Source organism: Colobus angolensis, unplaced genomic scaffold, assembly GCF_000951035.1.
Source record: "Colobus angolensis palliatus isolate OR3802 unplaced genomic scaffold, Cang.pa_1.0 Scaffold374, whole genome shotgun sequence".
Taxonomy (NCBI): Eukaryota; Metazoa; Chordata; class Mammalia; order Primates; family Cercopithecidae; genus Colobus; species Colobus angolensis.
This window is the reverse complement of record NW_012117088.1, coordinates 2,713,150-2,731,663: the sequence shown is the minus strand read 5'-3', so window position 1 is coordinate 2,731,663 and position 18,514 is coordinate 2,713,150. Positions and strand designations below refer to the sequence as shown.

The following is an 18,514-nucleotide window of genomic DNA, read 5'->3' as shown; positions in this document are numbered from 1 at the left end:
GTTGCCCAGGCTGGAGTGCAGTGGCCGGATCTCAGCTCACTGCAAGCTCCGCCTCCCGGGTTCATGCCATTCTCCTGCCTCAGCCTCCCAAGTAGCTAGGACTACAGGCGCCTGCCACCTTGCCCGGCTAGTTTTTTGTATTCTTTTTTTTAGTAGAGACGGAGTTTCACTGCGTTAGCCAGGATGGTCTCGATCTCTTGACCTCGTGATCCGCCTGTCTCTGCCTCCCAAAGTGCTGGGATTACAGGCTTGAGCCACCACGCCTGGCCAAGTTTTGTATTTTTAATAGAGACGGGGTTTCACCATCTTGAACTCCTGACCTTGTGATCTACCCATCTTGGCCTCCCAAAGAGATGGGATAACAGGCGTGCACCACATACAGCCTGTTTTTATCTTTAACTTTGTGAGTCACATAATCTGTGTGTCTTCAAGTCCATGCAGATGATCTTCCACCTGCCTAGCTTCTTAGTTCCTAGACTTAGGCACTTGCAGTGACTTCCATGTGCACTGCACTTCAGCCACCCTCCCATGGCAATGTAACAGAGCATCTCATTCTTTAAAGTGCCCTACCTATGATATCAAATACAAATATTCTACTTTATTGCCTGCATTTTTCCAACTCTTTAACTACAGTGCATTCACTATATTGTTCTAGGATTTTATTAAATCTTCTATATCCTTTGGACCTTCCATTTGTCCTTTCACATTTCTAACTTAGGTCTGAGTCCACATTCCCAGAGTTGATGATCTTAATTGCTCTTTCTGTCATAGCAGCTCAGCAACTAGTACTAGAATATGCTTTCTTGGCTCTTTCTTGGCTCTTTTAGTTCTGGACACTTAGGGCAATAAAGGATTAGGTGAGGGATTCCTGCTGAGTCTATACAGTGGTCTCATTGAGTCTTTAGTGGCCCAGTAATTCTTCAAATGATATTCCAAATATTCATTGCATTTCTCAACCCCCTAACTTAACTCATTCTTTTCACTGTGAACTGATGGTTTTCCTATCTTCTATTTTAAGGGAACTTGTAGTCTCCCTCAACCTCTTCCCCTCGTCCCTCCCTCCTCCAAGACATAACTACTGCCAGGCATATCCCCCGCTCTTTTACAGAAGCAAGCTCTCCAAGGTGCCCTTAATTCCATTTCCTCCTCCTGTTTTTCAGTCTTCAGCCTTGTCATCTACATCTTTAATTTCTCCCTTTTTCTACTAGTATCTTTCTTTTAACTTATAAAACTCTCAAGTCACTACTACTCTTAAAATGAAGAAATCAAAAAAACCCTGGCTTCCTAACAATACCAGACACTCTTGAGCTGTTTACATTAACAACCTCCGCACTCACATTCCAGTGAAAACTACCCACAAGTATCTGCATGCCTCACTCCACTCCTTACCGCTCTTCTAATCTTTGTTACTCCCTTCTTTCCCTTAAGGAGACTGTCTACTACAGATAGTCTCTTGGATGGTGTTCAAAAGCATCAAATAACAGAACACAATGCTTTAAAACAAAACCGTGGGATTCAGAACTTTGACAGATGATACTTCTCGCTCTTCCTTTCTACCTTTGTTTATTGACTTGCTTTATCTGTGTGAGTATCTTTCTCTCCCAAAAGCAGCTCCTCAAATGAGCAAAGAAATCGGAGAAAATTTGGACTGGGGAGGTAGAAAAGATAATATAATCTGGAATAACGTTTTATTAGGGACTGAAGAAAATTATCTTAAATAAAACACACAATGGCCAGGTGTGGTAGCTCATGCCTGTAATATCAGCACTTTGTGAGGCCAAGGCAAGATGATCGCTTGAGCTCAGGAGTTTGAGACCAGACCAGCCTGGGCAACATAGTGAGACCCCATCACTATATTTTTATTTTTTTTGAGACAGAGACTCGCTCTGTCTCCCAGGCTGGAGTGTAGTGGCACGATCTCGAATCACTGCAACCTCCACCTCCTGAGTTCCAGTAATTCTCCCACTTCAGCCTCCCGAGTAGCTAGGATTATAGGCGCCCGCCACCACACCCAGCTAATTTTTTGTATTTTTAGTAGAGATGGGGTTTCACCATGTTAGGCTGGTCTGACCTCAGGTGATCCACCGGCCTCGGCTTGCCAAAATGCTGGGATTACAGGCGTGAGCCACCTCACCTGGCTCTCCCATTTGTATAAAAAACAAAACCCAACTCCCCCTTGCCCAACAAAAAAGTCTACATTGGAAAAAAACTGTACAAAAATGGTGGTTATAATTATCTCTTTAAAATACACTTTCATTGAAGGTCAAAGTCCTTTTTATTTTTAACTGCAAGTATAAATCTGAGGAAAATTTAATAAGATGTAATTGATGTAATTTTTTGATTTAAAATTTAGTATTTTAATTATAGATGTATCATTGTTCAATTTAATCTCCGTAAAGCAGTAAGCCAACACTCTAAATTTTCTTGATCACATATCTTCCTTCTCTCTTCCTTGCTCTCTCTCTATATAGAAAGTCTCCACCGTGCTATTATAAAACATACACAAAAGCATATAAAAAAGAATGAGATCAATAAATACATATAGAAATTCCAATGTTTTGTTCATCAAAGAATTGTCTTGTATTATATAAACTACTGCTTTGGAGAACATTAATACGGACAATCAAGGAGAAAGTCAAATGGAATATACTGAATGGTTTGACATAATAAGCTAACTTTATAAACTGATTTTTAAGAAATTCAACTGTTTAAAATACTAAGTTTTTAAATAAAATTTTACCTGTGCTATTTATTAGCTCTGTCCTAAAGAGCACACACATTTGATGGTAATGAAAAAAGGGAAAAATCATTCTTTCCTGGTGAATATATAAAATGAAGTGTGGGTTATTATTATACTTCATGAAGTAGCAATCTTGTGAACACTGGCTCTATTCTACTATACTTAACAAGGAGGTACAATGAATTCTCTCAAAGACTAGGATTTAACTTCAACTAGAATACTATATAGCACCACAAGTCTAAATAATAGTATTATAAGCCAAGAAAGAAGAAATTCAAAATTAGACAAAACACACAGAACTAATTGCAAAATGTGAACATAACATATATTTATACATGTTTTTGAATGTATAATTCTGAGTTTATAAACTTTAGTTTGGAATTCATTCCAAATAATTGTATAAATAAGAAAGAAAAAAATGTAACCAGTCTCATTTTCTACCTCTTGGAAAGGAATTCAGTAGTTTTAATTAAGCAGTAATTAATTAAATTTACTACTTCCTGCCTATCTGTGATGGATCATAATCTGCACTAAGGGCCTTAACCTTGCCAAACTTCACTTTCATTACACAGAAGCCCTTTAAGAATTCAAGAAATTGTAAAGTAAAAGTTACTTAGTTGTGGGTTACCTCAGAACTGAAAAGCCTTAATTAAAGAAAGCCCTGTAAAAAAAAAAACAGCGTGTATCTATAATGCTTTTTAAAACCACCTTTTACTTACGTCAACAGGGACCAGAAGACTTTTGCCAAGATGTTGATTAAAAGAGAGGCACCAGGCTTCAGTGTAACCATTCATGTTAGGGACATACTTCTTTATTGTCTCATCATTCAGCCTCAGCCACACACCATCATCATTATGGATCTATAGAAAAAAAGCAACAGAAACAAGCCAGGCCTTCCTGTAAGTCCTATGAGGCTAGCAAGGTCTGAAAGTCTGCAAAGCAGGAAAATAATGGTGGATGTGGAGATTAAGCATCTAGTTTTTGTAGAAAGTAAGTCTGAGAGACCCTCCAGGGAAAAAAAAGCAGCAAAGAGTGCCAAAACAATATGATAATTCATGTGACAAGATTATAAAAACAATTTCACTTAGGAATAAAAACACAAGGAAACCACACTTTAAGATACATAGTTTAAACAGTAAAATCAGATGTTACTCAAAAGAATACGAATCTTCCTTCCCTTATATTTATATTCTAAGAATCAGAAGTTACTTGGTTGTATTACCAGAAAAATATACTGTCTAAAGTTAAAGCAGTAAGAAACACATTTCAAAACAAACAACATTTTAAAATGTCATGAAAAACTATACCCATTTTCAGTGAATATATGTATAGATTTCTGAATATTATGTTGAACATTGTTCTTTTCATGTTCAAAATATAATTTTATTTTTTAGCGATAAAATAAATGAAATGTTTGAAACTCAATGAACACATTCTATAAAGCAGTTTTAAAATATTTCCCAAACTGCTTAAAACACATTCTGACAAAAAGCTCAGTAACATTATTATTAAGAAAACAATGTAAAAACTTTGTCCAAAATTTACTACCAAGAGCTCCTTTATCAATTACCTCATCAATAAAAGTGATAGTTCCATTGACTTTCACTACGCCTATCTGCTCACTCTGAAGGGAAGGGTGGCTACGAATGCGAAGCCCTGCGCTGTCCTTGGCCACAAATTTTCGAACCTGAGAAAGGCAAAGATAAACGGTAAGGTAGGAAGAACATGGAATAGAGATCTTATAAGTAGCAAGAAGTAAAATTAAGCAGGTTTGAAAGTATCATAATTCTTAACAAGGTTCCAGAATTATTTGTAGTGAGGCTCCCTCTGCAAATAACAGTGCTTTGTAACAACACTAACCACAGAACTTTTAAGCACTGAAATGTATATTACTGAAAATAAAACTTAGACAATTATATATATTTTAACTCATTTCTAAATATTGAAGATATGTGTTAAGAAGGATAAAAACCATTTGTTTCTCTTAGAAAAACAAATTCAATTACCAATATTTCATTTTTTAACATGCAGTTTACCAAAATGCCTGTACTTATTTAGATTTCAGAAGTTAACTTTTCTTTTGACAGTAGAGGACATTTTTGCCTTGCAAACTTTATGCTTAATTTCAGTAGACTTTTTGTTCATTGTAAATGTTATATAGCAGGAAGAATACAATATGTACCAATTACGATAGCATTACACAAAGAAAGAAGTACATATGTTATAACTTAGAAATATTACCATAAACTACTCTCTAAATTTATTTAGGGATAATTAGAATTTAAGTCCTGAAATCAAGTAAAATGTTAGATGTTTACTGGCCATTTTGAAGCATCAGTGACAAACATGTAAAAGTTGAATGATTCGGGCTCTCAGCTCATTCTGCCCTAACCTTATTAGGCTGAGGTTCAGTCTTTGGTTTGACCAGCTGAGTTCCTGGTGGTATCATCCCTTTTGGTGGGTCTTTTACTTTTACTTCCAGACCAGCATCTGTCAGAAAAATAAGAGAACTGTAACATATGAGAAAAAAAGAGAAGGAAGATCCTTAAACCTAATCTTATAAACATCCACAGGCTATTTTTAAAAATTAACACAAATATCTGATTTCTGTCCTTTTAAGGTAATGGATATTTAGTAAGCTAAACAAGAGAAGTATTTTAAAAATGGCCCTGAGATTCTAAAGGAGTATCTCAGGAGGTCAAGGAAAAGAAGGGGCTCCCTATCTTTAACTAGAACATATGAAATTATACAGGAAAAATGGAAAATAATAAAAAAAAACTCTTGAGAATTAAATCTTATCAGACAATATCAAATCAGAATACTACTCATCATCTCTACCACTCAGCTCTATGACAATGTAGCATGGCTATGAGAAGCTGAGGTTCTCATGTTAGACTGCTTTGGTTACTCCGATATCTTGCACTAACTGTTTGACTCTCTGTGCCTCAATTTCTTCATCTATAAAATGGGAAAAATAATAGTACCTAACTCACCGAGCTGTTGTAGGAAATAAATGACTTAAAATGTACAAGGGGCCAGGCACAGTGGTTCACACTTGTAATCCTTTTGGGAGGCTGAGGCAGGCGGATCACCTGAGGTTGGGAGTTCAAGACCAGACTGGCCACCATAGCGAAACCCCATCTCTACTAAAAATACAAAAATTAGCTGGGCATGATGGCGCACACCTGTAATTCCAGGTACTCAGGAAGCTGAAGCATGAGAATTGCTTAAACCTGTGAGGTGGAGGTTGCAGTGAGCAGGGATTGTGCCACTGCATTCCAGCCTGTGCAACAGAGTGAGACTCTGTTTCAAAAAAAAAAAAAGTACATGTAGAACAAATTTAGATATATATATATTAAATGCACAATAAATGTTAGCTATTATTATTGTAATTGTTCTAATGAATTATTATCTCTGCTTGTCAATGGTCAAGCAAGGTTGCAGCCCACTGATGGTGTGGGAGAAAACTTAGGAAGAAGAGCAGTGAAGCTGAGTATGGAAGAAAATGGATGATTCTAAGTAAGCAAGTCTTTTTCTTCAGCTTCATTCCAAAAAACAAATAAAAGTGGATTTTTCTTATCTAATTTGTGTCAGTCTCCTTCATCCCACAATTAGATAAGATGATGAAAAAAACTCTATCTACTGAAATTTTACCAGAATTTTTAGAGAGAAGAAAATCTTCACAGTGTCATTCTTGGCTATTTCTACTTTTGAATTCCTACTGTAATTTATATCTCTTGTATGTCACTACTTATATTCTACTTCATATGATTTTGGTTTGCCTGTTTTACTTTCACAATCCTCAGTAAAGTGTTAACACTTGACAGGAATTGTCTTACTCAGGACAATGTATGCTCAGAATCAAAAAACGGTTGCTGAACTAAAGGCTTTATGGATATGTTGAAATAAAGAAGAGTGCAGCAAAGGCTGCTGGCGAAGGTCTCTAGAACGGTCAGGTGAACTGGACATATCTGAGTCTATATAGTTATATTAATGTATGAGAACATACAATTACATCAATGTAAAGTACCTCTTTACCTCCACTGACAAAGCAAACTACTTAAAGCAGGGTTTCCCAAATATTTTGGTGAAATATTAATTGGTATTATTACTATCTCCACCCTGTTTCTCTCTTTCCCACTCGCAAGAGGTCCCATGATAAGGATTAAACATAGTTAGACAAATTTCTTGATTTCAGAACTTCTCAGAATCCCTAATACGTTAATGTAGATTGTGTGAATGTCTCAAGTGAGACTACCGTATACAAGTTGAGCATCTCTAATCTGAAAACCCCAAATCCAAAAAGCTCTAAAATCTAAAATTTTTTGAGTGCTGACATGATGCTCAAAAAAAGTGCTCATTGAAGCATTTTGAATTTTGAAATTTTGAATTAGGGATGCTCAACTGCCAAAATCAGAAAAAGTCCAAAATCTAGAATACTTCTGGCGGCAAGCATTTCAGATAAAAGATACTCATCCTGTACCAGGTTTTGGAAATCTATCTGATCACAGAAACCCCTTTTCTTGAGGAGCATCAGGAAAAATAACGTTACAAGAAATTCACACTGATAAGTACTATAGTTTTCTCCTTGTTATCCTATTATACACACAGTTTAAAAGTAAAGAAAAGAAAAGATTAATGCCTGAAAGAAAAGCAGTATGTTTTTGAAAGTTAATGGTTGTGATGATTAGTTCTAGGTGTCCACTTGACTGAATTAAAGAATACCTAGAAACCTGGTAAGGCATAACTTTTGGGTCTGTGAAGGTGTTTCCAGAGAAGACTGGCGTGTGAGTGTGAGTGGAGTAGGTGGGGAAGATCTGCTCCCAATGTGGGCAGGCACTGTCCAATCATCTGGGGACACACAGCAAACAAAAACAGAGGAGAGGTGAACGCATATGTATTTTCTGGAGCTTGGATAAACACTTCCTCTACTGTCCCTCGACATTTGAACTCCAGGGTCCCCAAAATTTAGACTCCAGGACTTATATTAGTGCCCCCCCTGGATTCTCAGGCCTTTGGCCTCAGACTGAGAGTTACATCATCTGCTTCTCTGGTTCTGAGGCCACCTGCATCCCAGGGTCTCCAGTCTGCAGGTGTGGCCTATCATGGGACTTTTCAGACTCCATAACTGTGCAAGCCAATTTTCCCTAATAAATCCCCTCTCATGTATCTAATATAGTCATGCATTGCTTAAAGATGGGGGAAATGTTCTGAGAAATGCATCACCAGGCAATTTCATCATTGTGCAAACATCAGAGTGGACTTATGCAAACCCAGATGGTACAGATTACCTGGGTTATACGGTACAGCCTATTGGTCTTAGGCTACAATCCTGTGCAGCATGTTACTCTACTGGATACTGTAGGTAACTGTAACACAATGGTAAGGATTTGCATATCTAAACATATCCAAGCATAGAAAAGGTACAGTAAAAATCTTACAGGACCACCACTATATACGTTGTTCGTCACTGACCAAAATGTTATGAGGCACATGACTGTATAGATATCCTATTGGTTCTGTCTCTCTGGAGAACCCAGACTAACACATTGATAGATTGAAAAATGCATTCATTCATCCATATTTACTGTCATTATGTGCCAGGCACTGAGCTACACTGGAAGATCCAAACATGAATGCTGTCTGCTCACAGTCAGGAGAAGCACAGACACACCCGCAAGGGAGAGACAGGGTAACACAGCACTGTGGAAGAGAGCACACCTGACTATTCTCATCAGGGAATGCAGGGAAGGAGTCATGAGGGCTACGATGCTTGGGTGGACACTAGAAATTATTACAAAATGTTAACGCACTAATTAAATACTCATTATGAATGAGAAAACAAGGCCTCAAATAAGTTATGAAACCTATCCATATGTATGATGCGAGTTAAAGGGCAAAACTAGAAGACAAAAATAATTTTTATTCTAGTTATTCGAAGTAAGTAGTAGCACACGGCTTAAAAAAAAAATACCGATTTCAATGCCATCGATGGTAACATGAATAGTGTAGAGTCCAATAGCCCCCGGAGTCCAATTTGCACAATAAGTCCCATCATTATTGACACGGATCAGCATATTCTCACTGGGTCTGGAAAGAAATAAGATGGATATTGGAAATTTTACTTTTGGTTAAGCAGCCAACATCATTACGATAGTTCAGCAAAAATTTAATTTGTTTGCTACCTCCTTGCAATCCTACCACGCTGCCACAGTATGCTTGCCTACTCTCCAAAATGCTTGAATTTCACTTCTTTCTTACCTCAAACCTGCACCACCTCTCTTCCTCACTCTCAGGTGATCATGACCTCACCTCTTTCTTGTGAGACAATAAGCAATCAGATACAACCTCAAAGTTGCAATGTGATTAATAAACCTACTTTCCCCTGCCTTCTCTCATGGTAGAATGGAGGAAGTGTCCTGGATTTGATCCAAAGCTAGCCCCTGCCCTTGTCCCATGAATCTTATTCCCTCAACATTTTCAAGCTGCAATCACCTTGTTCTCTCTCTCATGCATCATCAATACTCGCAATTTACTGAATCATTTCCACTAGCACACAAACTTTAGAACCTTCACTAACACCTCCCTTTGATATTACAGCCTCCTCTAGTAAGGTCTTACATCTCTTCTCCTATTTATATCAAACTCCATTTTCTCACTTTTACTTCCCTCCCACAATTTATTCTTACTAGGCTTTTGTTTCCAACATTTCCTTACACCTGCTGATGTCAAAGTCACCAATGACCACCATGTCCCCAAGTTCAATGGTCACTTCATCCTCAGCAATCTCTCAGTAGCATTTGATAGCTGACAACTCTTCCTATCTTGAAATACTTCCTTCCTTTTGCTTCGGCGACATTTATTTTCCTGGCTTTTTTCTTATCTCACTGGTCATTCTTTGTCAGTGTTTTGTTGCTTTCCCTTTTCTGACTACCGTTTAATTTAAGGAATGCCCCAAGATTTCGGTCTGGGTAATCTTTTTTCTACCTATGCCATCTATCTAGGTCACATCCATTCCTCAGTTTTAAATAAATGCCATCTCTATGTAGATGATTCCCAAATGTATTTTCCCCATGAGTTTCAAACTGGCATTTCCAGCCTATACATAATTCTGCTATCCCAGATTCACTTCAGGGATTTTTCTAAATTCTATGGAGGTGATCTCTCCAAACTATAATGCATTTAATTATTTTTTCCAAGTGTCTATTTTAAGAAGTACTGTTACTAACAAATAAAATAGTAACTCAAAAAAATGTGCTTAAATCTGAAGTTAACAGAATTACTTATGGGCTGAAAAATTAAGACAGTACAATCAAATACAAGTATACCACATGCTGAAATCTCTCCACAATTCATTGGAAGGAGAAAAGGATTAATTTTCAAATAGCAAACAAGTGAAAAACAAACTAATCAATCCTGAACAAGTCAATTTAAACATTTTTAGATACTAGATACCTACTTTACATACCTACTTTCACTAGTAGGTAGTATTATATAACATGCTGGCAGTATTACAGTTGAATATAAACACATGCTTTCTGCAAATCTATACATTATTATGTGACAAATCTGTATCAGCAACAGCAACCTAGAAAAATGCTATAAAGTATTTATTTATAGAAAATAAAGTTGAAATGCAGGACAATTTTAGTTGCAAGCAGCTGACAACACGTTTTGTTTTGGTTATACTTTGAGAAAACGATCCTTACCTCTTAGGAGTTGGTGATGCAAAACGTAGTTCTTCAAATGAATAATTTTCATAAACCTTTAAAAAAGAGACCAGTAACAACTGTAAAATCATTTAGAAATATTCTCGATTAATAGAGTAATACATTATTCAATAAATGGTTGTGAGACAACTGGTTATCCATATAGAGTAAAAAGAAAAAACTCAATTACCTACATTAGACTATTTATTAAAGATAAATTCTATGTGGTTTGAAGATCCAAAAGTAAACACCAAAACTTAAAAAAAAAGCAAAAGAAAAAAACAGATAACATCTTCTGAGTACATGAAAATTTTAAAGTTTTCCAAAACAAATATACTATAAAGATAGGAAAAGCTTCCACCTTGGAGAAGGAGATTTTTAACTTGTACAACCCATAGGTGATACGCATCCATAATATATAAAGAACAAATCCATACAAAAGAGATAAACAACAACAAAAAAAGAGTCAAGACAATTCTCTGAAGAAGAAATCTGAAAGGTCAATAAAGACCAGAAAAGTTATTTAACTAAACTTGAAAGAAAATACAAAAGAAAACAAAACTAAAATAAATCGTATCACGGTCATCAAATTGTGTTGGTAAGAACCAAGCGCTGAGGAGAACATGCAGCACCTGCTGCTTTCATACATTGTTCATGGGAATGTGAGTTTTGACAATACTTAACGTAGTTGAAGGTGTGCATGCCCTACAATTTAACAATTCCGCTTCTAAGTATGTATCTTACACAAACTCTTGCTCATGTACAAAAGGAGACAAATGCAGAATGTTTATTTCTGTACAGTTTATAATAAGTGTCTATCAATGGGAGAATGGACAAATTATGGAATAGTAACCCAATGGAATACTTTAAAGCAGTTAAAATGAATGACCTATAGCTACATGGCTGAACCTCAAAAATAACATTAAGCAAAAATCTGGCAAAATGATACATACAATATGATACTATTTTATAAACTTCTGGAAAACATATTGAACAATCCAAAATATACTGCTTATGAATAAAGTTGTATTCAACAAGAGCCTAAAAATATATACAGGAATGAGAATCACTACACTCAGGACAGCAGTTACCTCTAAGAAAGGGGTGGTAATGGGTCTGAGGAAGGGTTTATGCAGGCTTCAATTGTACATGTAGCAATCTGTTTCTTAATAAAAAATAACAAAATGACCTGAAACAATTATGGTAAAATGTAAAGACAAAAATGGGCTGTAGGTACATGAAACTTGGCACATTATTCCCAATACTTCTGTATGCCTGCAACATTAGCAAAGAAATCATTACCTTTCAAGGTTCAGGTCAAGATGTCCAACTGCTCATCCACGTCTAATTCCTCCTGTACTTACAGTAAAAGGAAGCAAACTCAAGGCCCCTTTCCTTCTCTCTATCCTTTTTGTTTTCATAAAAATGAATTAGGAATGATCTAGCTGACTTTATCTACTCAAAAGTTACACGTGAGAAAAACGTAAGTTAAGGCTGAGTCTTTGGCCATACAAAGGTGAGAAAAGAAGGAAATCCAGGTTTCTAGACTTTGAGTACAACGTATTTTCTACTTCATCACTTTCCCTCAAATACATATTATTAACACACTTAGTAATGAAAGAAGAGACCATATCTCATTTTTCCATCCTGTATAATACTTGGCTCACTCCTGGGTGAGTACATAGTATCTGTGAATGGTTGATAAGGAAAATTTCCTCCCGGAACCTGAATTAACATTTCACAGATACTGTTTGGGAATGGTATTCTATACCTGCTCTAAACCTAGACTACTCAGAACATGTTTGAAATACTGCATTTTGTTGTGGTAACAAAATTTGCAAAAGAAATTATACAAATTGAAGCATGCCCATAGGAAATTAAAAGACTAGGGAGGTAAGGAGACTAGAAACTAAATTCATTAAATAAGTGTTCGAATAGCGAAGAATTTGTAGCCTTGAATTCTTTAACAGCCAGTGGACAATTCATCTAGAACTCCAGTTTCTCATTCCCTGATTTCTTTAACCTCAATAACTTCAACTTTTTTCCAGCCACTCACACCAAAAGTCACAGACCTGTGACATTACTCAGAATTCTTCTGTCTCTGAAATCAAAATAAAGTGGGCTGATCAGTTTTTTTTTTCACTATTCCTGTATCTACTCTGACATCTAGTCCCTCTAACTTCCTTGACTCTCTGAAATTTCTTCCCTTCCAAACTAAGTTAGGTTCCACTGTCCTCTCTTTAGCTACCATATACTCAACTTCTTGTTCCACTGTTCTTTTGCTGAACTATCTAGCAAAATTTTAATGCTAGATCAATCCAAATGATTATTTTATCCATGCTCATATGACTCACATTGTTATTTACAAATAATCTTCAATTTCAATTGATTATTCAAAGGCATCTAATACATCTTTTCTGATCGGTGCTTTCTTTCAATCTCAAGGAATAACAATTTCATTTTTTCCCCTTTGTTTCAAAACCTTGACCCTAAGATTCATCACTTCCATTTCCAACCCAAAACACTTAATTACGGTTTTAAATAATTCCTTTGGCTGCAAAACCTAAAAATTTACTAGCATCTGTATTAAGCTTTCTTTTCCTTCTCCTGGTAGAATGAAACAAGCACTATTCCTCCTATTTAAGGCCAATGCTACCACTTGAGCTCTAGATTCTATTTTTATATTCAGAATGTCTTTATTGTCTTCTTTCTCTGAATTATCTCCTAATCAGCACTCAAATACGTAAGTCTATCTCTATTAATAAGACCCCATACTCCAAAGCCTTCACTCAATTCCATTTCCTCTGGTTCTTTCTACAGTCAAACACCTTGAGAGGCTTATCTACACTCACTTCAGCCATTCCCTTAATTATGTGTTGCTTCTTTGGCTAGTACTCTTACCAATGTGAACTGTTTTTCCTTTTCCTTTCTTTTTCTCTTATCTTGTAAATCAATATTTCTCAAAGTATAGGTTTTGAATTTGAATCACTCTGCATATTTGTTTCAGGCAAATTCCTGACTCTCTCTCCAAACCCACTGAATCTAAATTATCAGTTGGACACAAGCTCAAAATGTGAATTTCATCTTTTATTTCCTACCTTTCTTCTTTACTCCACCTCCACCAGCTACCAGGTTCTACCGATTCTATTGAATCTATCCTGATTGACAACTCAGTAGTCCAACTGATCAGCATATCTAACCAAATTAAATCAACAGTCCCCTAAAGAGACTAAAACCAAGCCATGTTTCTTGATCATCTGCCCAATTACACCGTCCATATTCCACTATAATCTTTATAAAACTCAAATCTAATCAAGCCATTCTTCTACCCAAAAGCCTTCAATGGCTCATGACTGCTCTCTGAAAATGCCAAAATTATAAACTTCAGCTTCGAATAATGACTACTTTCATAATTCAGACTAACGCTGCCTCTGAAGATAACTAGAACATCCAAAATGTATATTTTTAAATGTCTAAAGTTATTAGAGAGCTAAAAATCCCGAAGAGTTCTAGGAGATACATCTGGCATTTGAGAGAATCCAAAATTGAAGGGGGCATAGGTAAAGAGCGAAACCCTCAAGAGATACATTCTAACATGAATAGTAAACTGCAAATAGACAAGTACTTAGAAATTTTACTTTATTTTTATTTTTTTGTAGAAATGCGGTCTCACTATGTTACTGAGGCTGGTCTCGAACTCTCTTGGCCTCAAGTGTTGCTCCCTCCTTGGCCTCCCAAAGCACTGGGATTATAGGTGTGGGCCACTGTTCCTGGTCAAAAGTAGACAAGTACTTTCACAGGAACTGAAACTCAGCCTAATACACCTGTATCTCTGATTGGATTAACTTGATCTGTAATTGATGATCCCCTTTGGACATCTGTCAAAAACCAATGAAAACCCTCTCTGAAGATAGGATAACATCATCTTAAAAGTGTTGCTGCAAATTTAATATCCATCAAATGCTCTTTGGACTTATAATTTCGTGTCTGCATCTGAAACACTGAAATATTGGTTAAATAAACGAATGTTGAAAAGTAAAATTTTTCTGATAAGTAAAATAAATTACCTTCATCATTGTTATGGCAATGTATCGAGCTTCCTTCACTATCATTGGTTCATATGAAACATCTAGCTTTGGTGATGCCAGTCCTCCAAAAGTCATGTCAGTATTAGAAGATGCAGCTGTTACTGCAGGACTGCCAGGAATCCTTTGAGGTTTCTTTGCTTGATCTTGTTGTAAAGATGTTTTTTTCTGAGAAACAGGGACAGCTTTCACTTCCACCTAAACACGGTATTACAGAAACCAAATACTATTATTATTAAATTGTCACTTACATCAAAATAGGCAACTTACAATTATAAACTCACAATTATGCATACTTTATGTTAGCATTGGTCTATCTCTGGTATTCCCTTCAAAGGTTTATTCAACAGAGTTCGAATGACCTCAAGATGGGTTGACAATATGAACCATGAACACAGTGTAAAACAAGGCCTCATCATTTTGGAATACATAATCAAAGATATCAAAACATAAAAACAAATGCACCACTAATAAAGTACAGGAAAAGGCAGTGGAATGAATCTACATTAAGGTATTGCAGGGACTAACAAATTATTTTATCAGGTAATGCAAGTGTAAATGTTTTCCCACAATCTCAGCACATTTTAAAGCACTAATGTCAGTTTGAGCTGCACTGTTCTAAAGAAGAAAACGTTCTCTATTGATAGAAGTTTCAAAAATTAACACTTAATGAAACAAATCTTATACCCAAAGCCCAAAGATGTTTCTTTACTCTGGTGAAGAAAGAATATTATTAGACAGCTCTATCACTAACATAACATTTAAGCAATCTATTAATAATTAAACTTTGCAACTCAATTTCTTCAACAATAAAACGGAACTATCTTTCATCCAGTAACTCTACAGTATAGATGCAAAAAATAGATCTGTTAAGGGATGTTAATATATTAAAAATACAAATTGTCTTATAAAAATACCTTTTAGATATACTTTCCAGGAATTATAACTTTGCGACTCAATTTCTTCAACAATAAAATGGGACTATCTTTCATCTACTAACTCTACTATATATATACAAAGCACAGATCTGTTGAGGGATGTTAATATATTGAAAACACAAATTGTCTTATAAAAAGACTTTTCAGAAATATTTTCCAGGAATTATAAGAAAACGTTCGGTTTTTATTTGTTTATGCATTGGCAGAAAAACACTTGACCCCTAGGCAACCACAAATGTACACAAAATTTGAATTTCACTTTAGGTCTTCAGCAGGTATCACCATTCTGAGCTTTACTCAAAGTTTCTGCTGTTCCTTACAGACAACATTTTTGGGCTTGGCAAGAATAGGTAATTCAACAGGATTGTCACAGAAATAGAAAAAGTAGCAGAGATAAAAGTGATAGTATTTTTAAGTAATTGAGGACTACCTCAGAACTACAGACTGTCTTTAATGTTTATTGTTCTTAATAATGCCATTCTATGGAATCAGTAGTTTGAGACTTTCACCATTTACATAACGTTAGGCACAGGTGACAAATAGATTCCATTAAGTGACCACTATCTTCAGGTGAGGTTACAAGAGATCAGTATTTGGACTGACACAATCCTCTGGAAATATTAAAAACCCATCCTTATATGTAAAAAACAGCAGTTTACAGGTATATGGTTAAAATTTCAACTCAAACACATGTGCTAGCATGAAAAGCTTTAAACTTTAAATATAATTAAAAATTCTGAAGATGATACAGACAAGAGTCAGAGACATACCGGAAAGGAGAAGGTGGTTCTCTGGCAAAGGCCCCACCCTCAAGCCTGGAAACCACGGCCCTAACTGAGACCAGTTTATCCCTGTATTCCGCCTAAATGTTGCCTTTTTGGCCAGCTCTGCCCCGCTACCCTATGCTCTTATAAATCCCAGACTTCAGCTAGCAGAGAGACAAGTGGTGAATATCAAGTGGAGAAGCAGCAACTGACAGACGCGTGGCTTAACCTCACACCGCACGACTTCAGAGAGGAGCCTGGCTGGAGACTGCTGGGCTTCAGGGAATTATCACCGTCTCACACCATGCCCTTTCCAGCTCTCCTTCCACTGAGGGCCACTTCCACTGTATGATAAAATCCGCAGTGGCTGGGCGTGGTGGCACACGCCTGTAATCCCAGCACTTTGGGAGGCCGAGGTGGGTGGATCACAAGGTCAGGAGATCAAGACCATCCTGGCTAACATGGTGAAATCCTGTCTCTACTAAAAATACAAAAAATTAGCCAGGTGTGGTGGCGGACGCCTGTAGTCCCAGCTTCTCGGGAGGCTGAGGCGGGAGAATGGCGTGAACCTGGGAGGCGGAGCTTGCAGTGAGCTGAGATTGTGCCACAGAACTCCAGCCGGGGTGACAAAGCCAGACTCCGTCTCCAAAAAACAAAAACAAAAACAAAAACAAAAACACACCGCATTCACGCATTCATCACCTGTTCGTATGACCTGATTCTTCCTGAATGCCGGACAAGAATTCAGGACACACTGGGTGCGGGAATCCAAAAAGGCTGTCACGCTGACTCTTCACTGAGCTGTTTAACACTTAGCCATCCACAGAAAACAAATCTAAAATAGCATTAATTGTGACACACCCCTAGACACAAGCCCAAAGGGGCTTGCCTGGGCCCTGGCACCTGCTTGCCTGGGTGCTCCCCATTCTGCAAGGGGTTTGAGTGCAGCAGCCAAGTAAATGAGCCACACCACACCCATGTCAAGTTTCACAAAGGGGTCAAGGGAACTCTCCTGTCTCAAACATATTTGATTTTAAATAACAGATACTGTTTTTTTACATACGATTTCAATTTAACCTTTCTGTAAGCAACTATATTTACCCTAAGTATTTAACAAATTATCACTAGAGTCTATGTCTGTATGCACCATGAACCTTGAAGTAAATCATTGAATAATTTTATACTCTAAGAAAACTGAGACATTATAGAATAACCATTCTGCTTTCTTTTACAAACTGTGCTACTTTTAAAAAGTTACTCTTTTATTTCCTATGTGACTTTCTCTTGTCAATAAGTAAGATTTCCTTAAACTTTTTTTTTTTTTTTTTAATTCACAGGAAGTTTCAAAATAGATGAAATGTCCTATGTACCCTTCACTCAGGTTCCCCCAATGGCTACATTTTATCCAACACTGTCAAACACTGATGGTACTGAACCAAAACCAGGAAACTGACATTGGTACAATATGTATGTTTAGTTCTAACTCATTTTATCACACATAGGAAACAGTTATTTTATAAGTAAAAAACTGTAACAATAACACTTGTTGCTTTCTAAAGCATTTTGGAACTCATTGAAATATTAGCTGCAAATCAATTTTTATGCTTCAAATAATTAGCTATTATTGCATAAAGATTTTAACAATTTCTGAACAGTCTAAACTACTCCTGAGACTTCATATACTAAAAGGCTGAAAGTAAAATAGGTTAATTTTGTTTCCAGCTAATATAATATGATATTAATGAATTAAACATCAGTAGGAGCACAAATCACTTCTTCTAGATAGTATTTAGAATGATTTTCTAGAAAGTTTCTAAATTGGATAAATCTGAAAGGAATTTAGAGTACACTGAGTAAGAGGTTTAAGGCAAGGAAAGATACAAAGTAGGAGAAGCAAATATATGGAGGAGAAAGAACAGGAAGAAAAGAGGGAAAAAGCAGAAGGAGGGGAAAGTGAAAGAGGAGAGGGAAGGGGAAGAGAGAAAAAAAAGTGGATCCATCATGTGGTTAAAAAAAGAACTCTAAGATGAAAAGAAAAAAAGATAAAGTCTGACTTTCAAATGCAAGATATAAACAACCCAGATATCAAAAGAGATAATAAAAGGTGCAAAGGAGAAAACACAAGAAAGAAAATACAACTAAAGAAATACCAGAAGCATAACAGTATGAACATGGTATTAGAATGTTGTCACATGAATAAAAAACTTAAACTTGAGGGTTCAAAGATTGGATTTAACAACTCACTACATTAAGAAATTCATCAGTGAATACACAATAT

The 18,514-nt window shown here is 36.4% G+C and overlaps 1 protein-coding gene across 1 annotated transcript in view; it reads right to left on the bottom strand.

Annotated features, from left to right (window-relative positions):
- MYCBP2 (MYC binding protein 2, E3 ubiquitin protein ligase) overlaps nucleotides 1-18,514 on the bottom strand; it is a 282,186-nt gene that overhangs the window by 87,957 nt on the left and 175,715 nt on the right. Inside the window, exons 47-52 of the mRNA XM_011953854.1 lie at nucleotides 14,517-14,732; nucleotides 10,450-10,505; nucleotides 8,715-8,830; nucleotides 5,133-5,230; nucleotides 4,311-4,427; nucleotides 3,460-3,600 (exon numbers count right to left, since the gene is read on the bottom strand). Of these exons, the coding sequence (XP_011809244.1) occupies nucleotides 3,460-3,600; nucleotides 4,311-4,427; nucleotides 5,133-5,230; nucleotides 8,715-8,830; nucleotides 10,450-10,505; nucleotides 14,517-14,732 (744 nt within the window). The remainder of the gene's footprint in view (nucleotides 1-3,459; nucleotides 3,601-4,310; nucleotides 4,428-5,132; nucleotides 5,231-8,714; nucleotides 8,831-10,449; nucleotides 10,506-14,516; nucleotides 14,733-18,514) is intronic.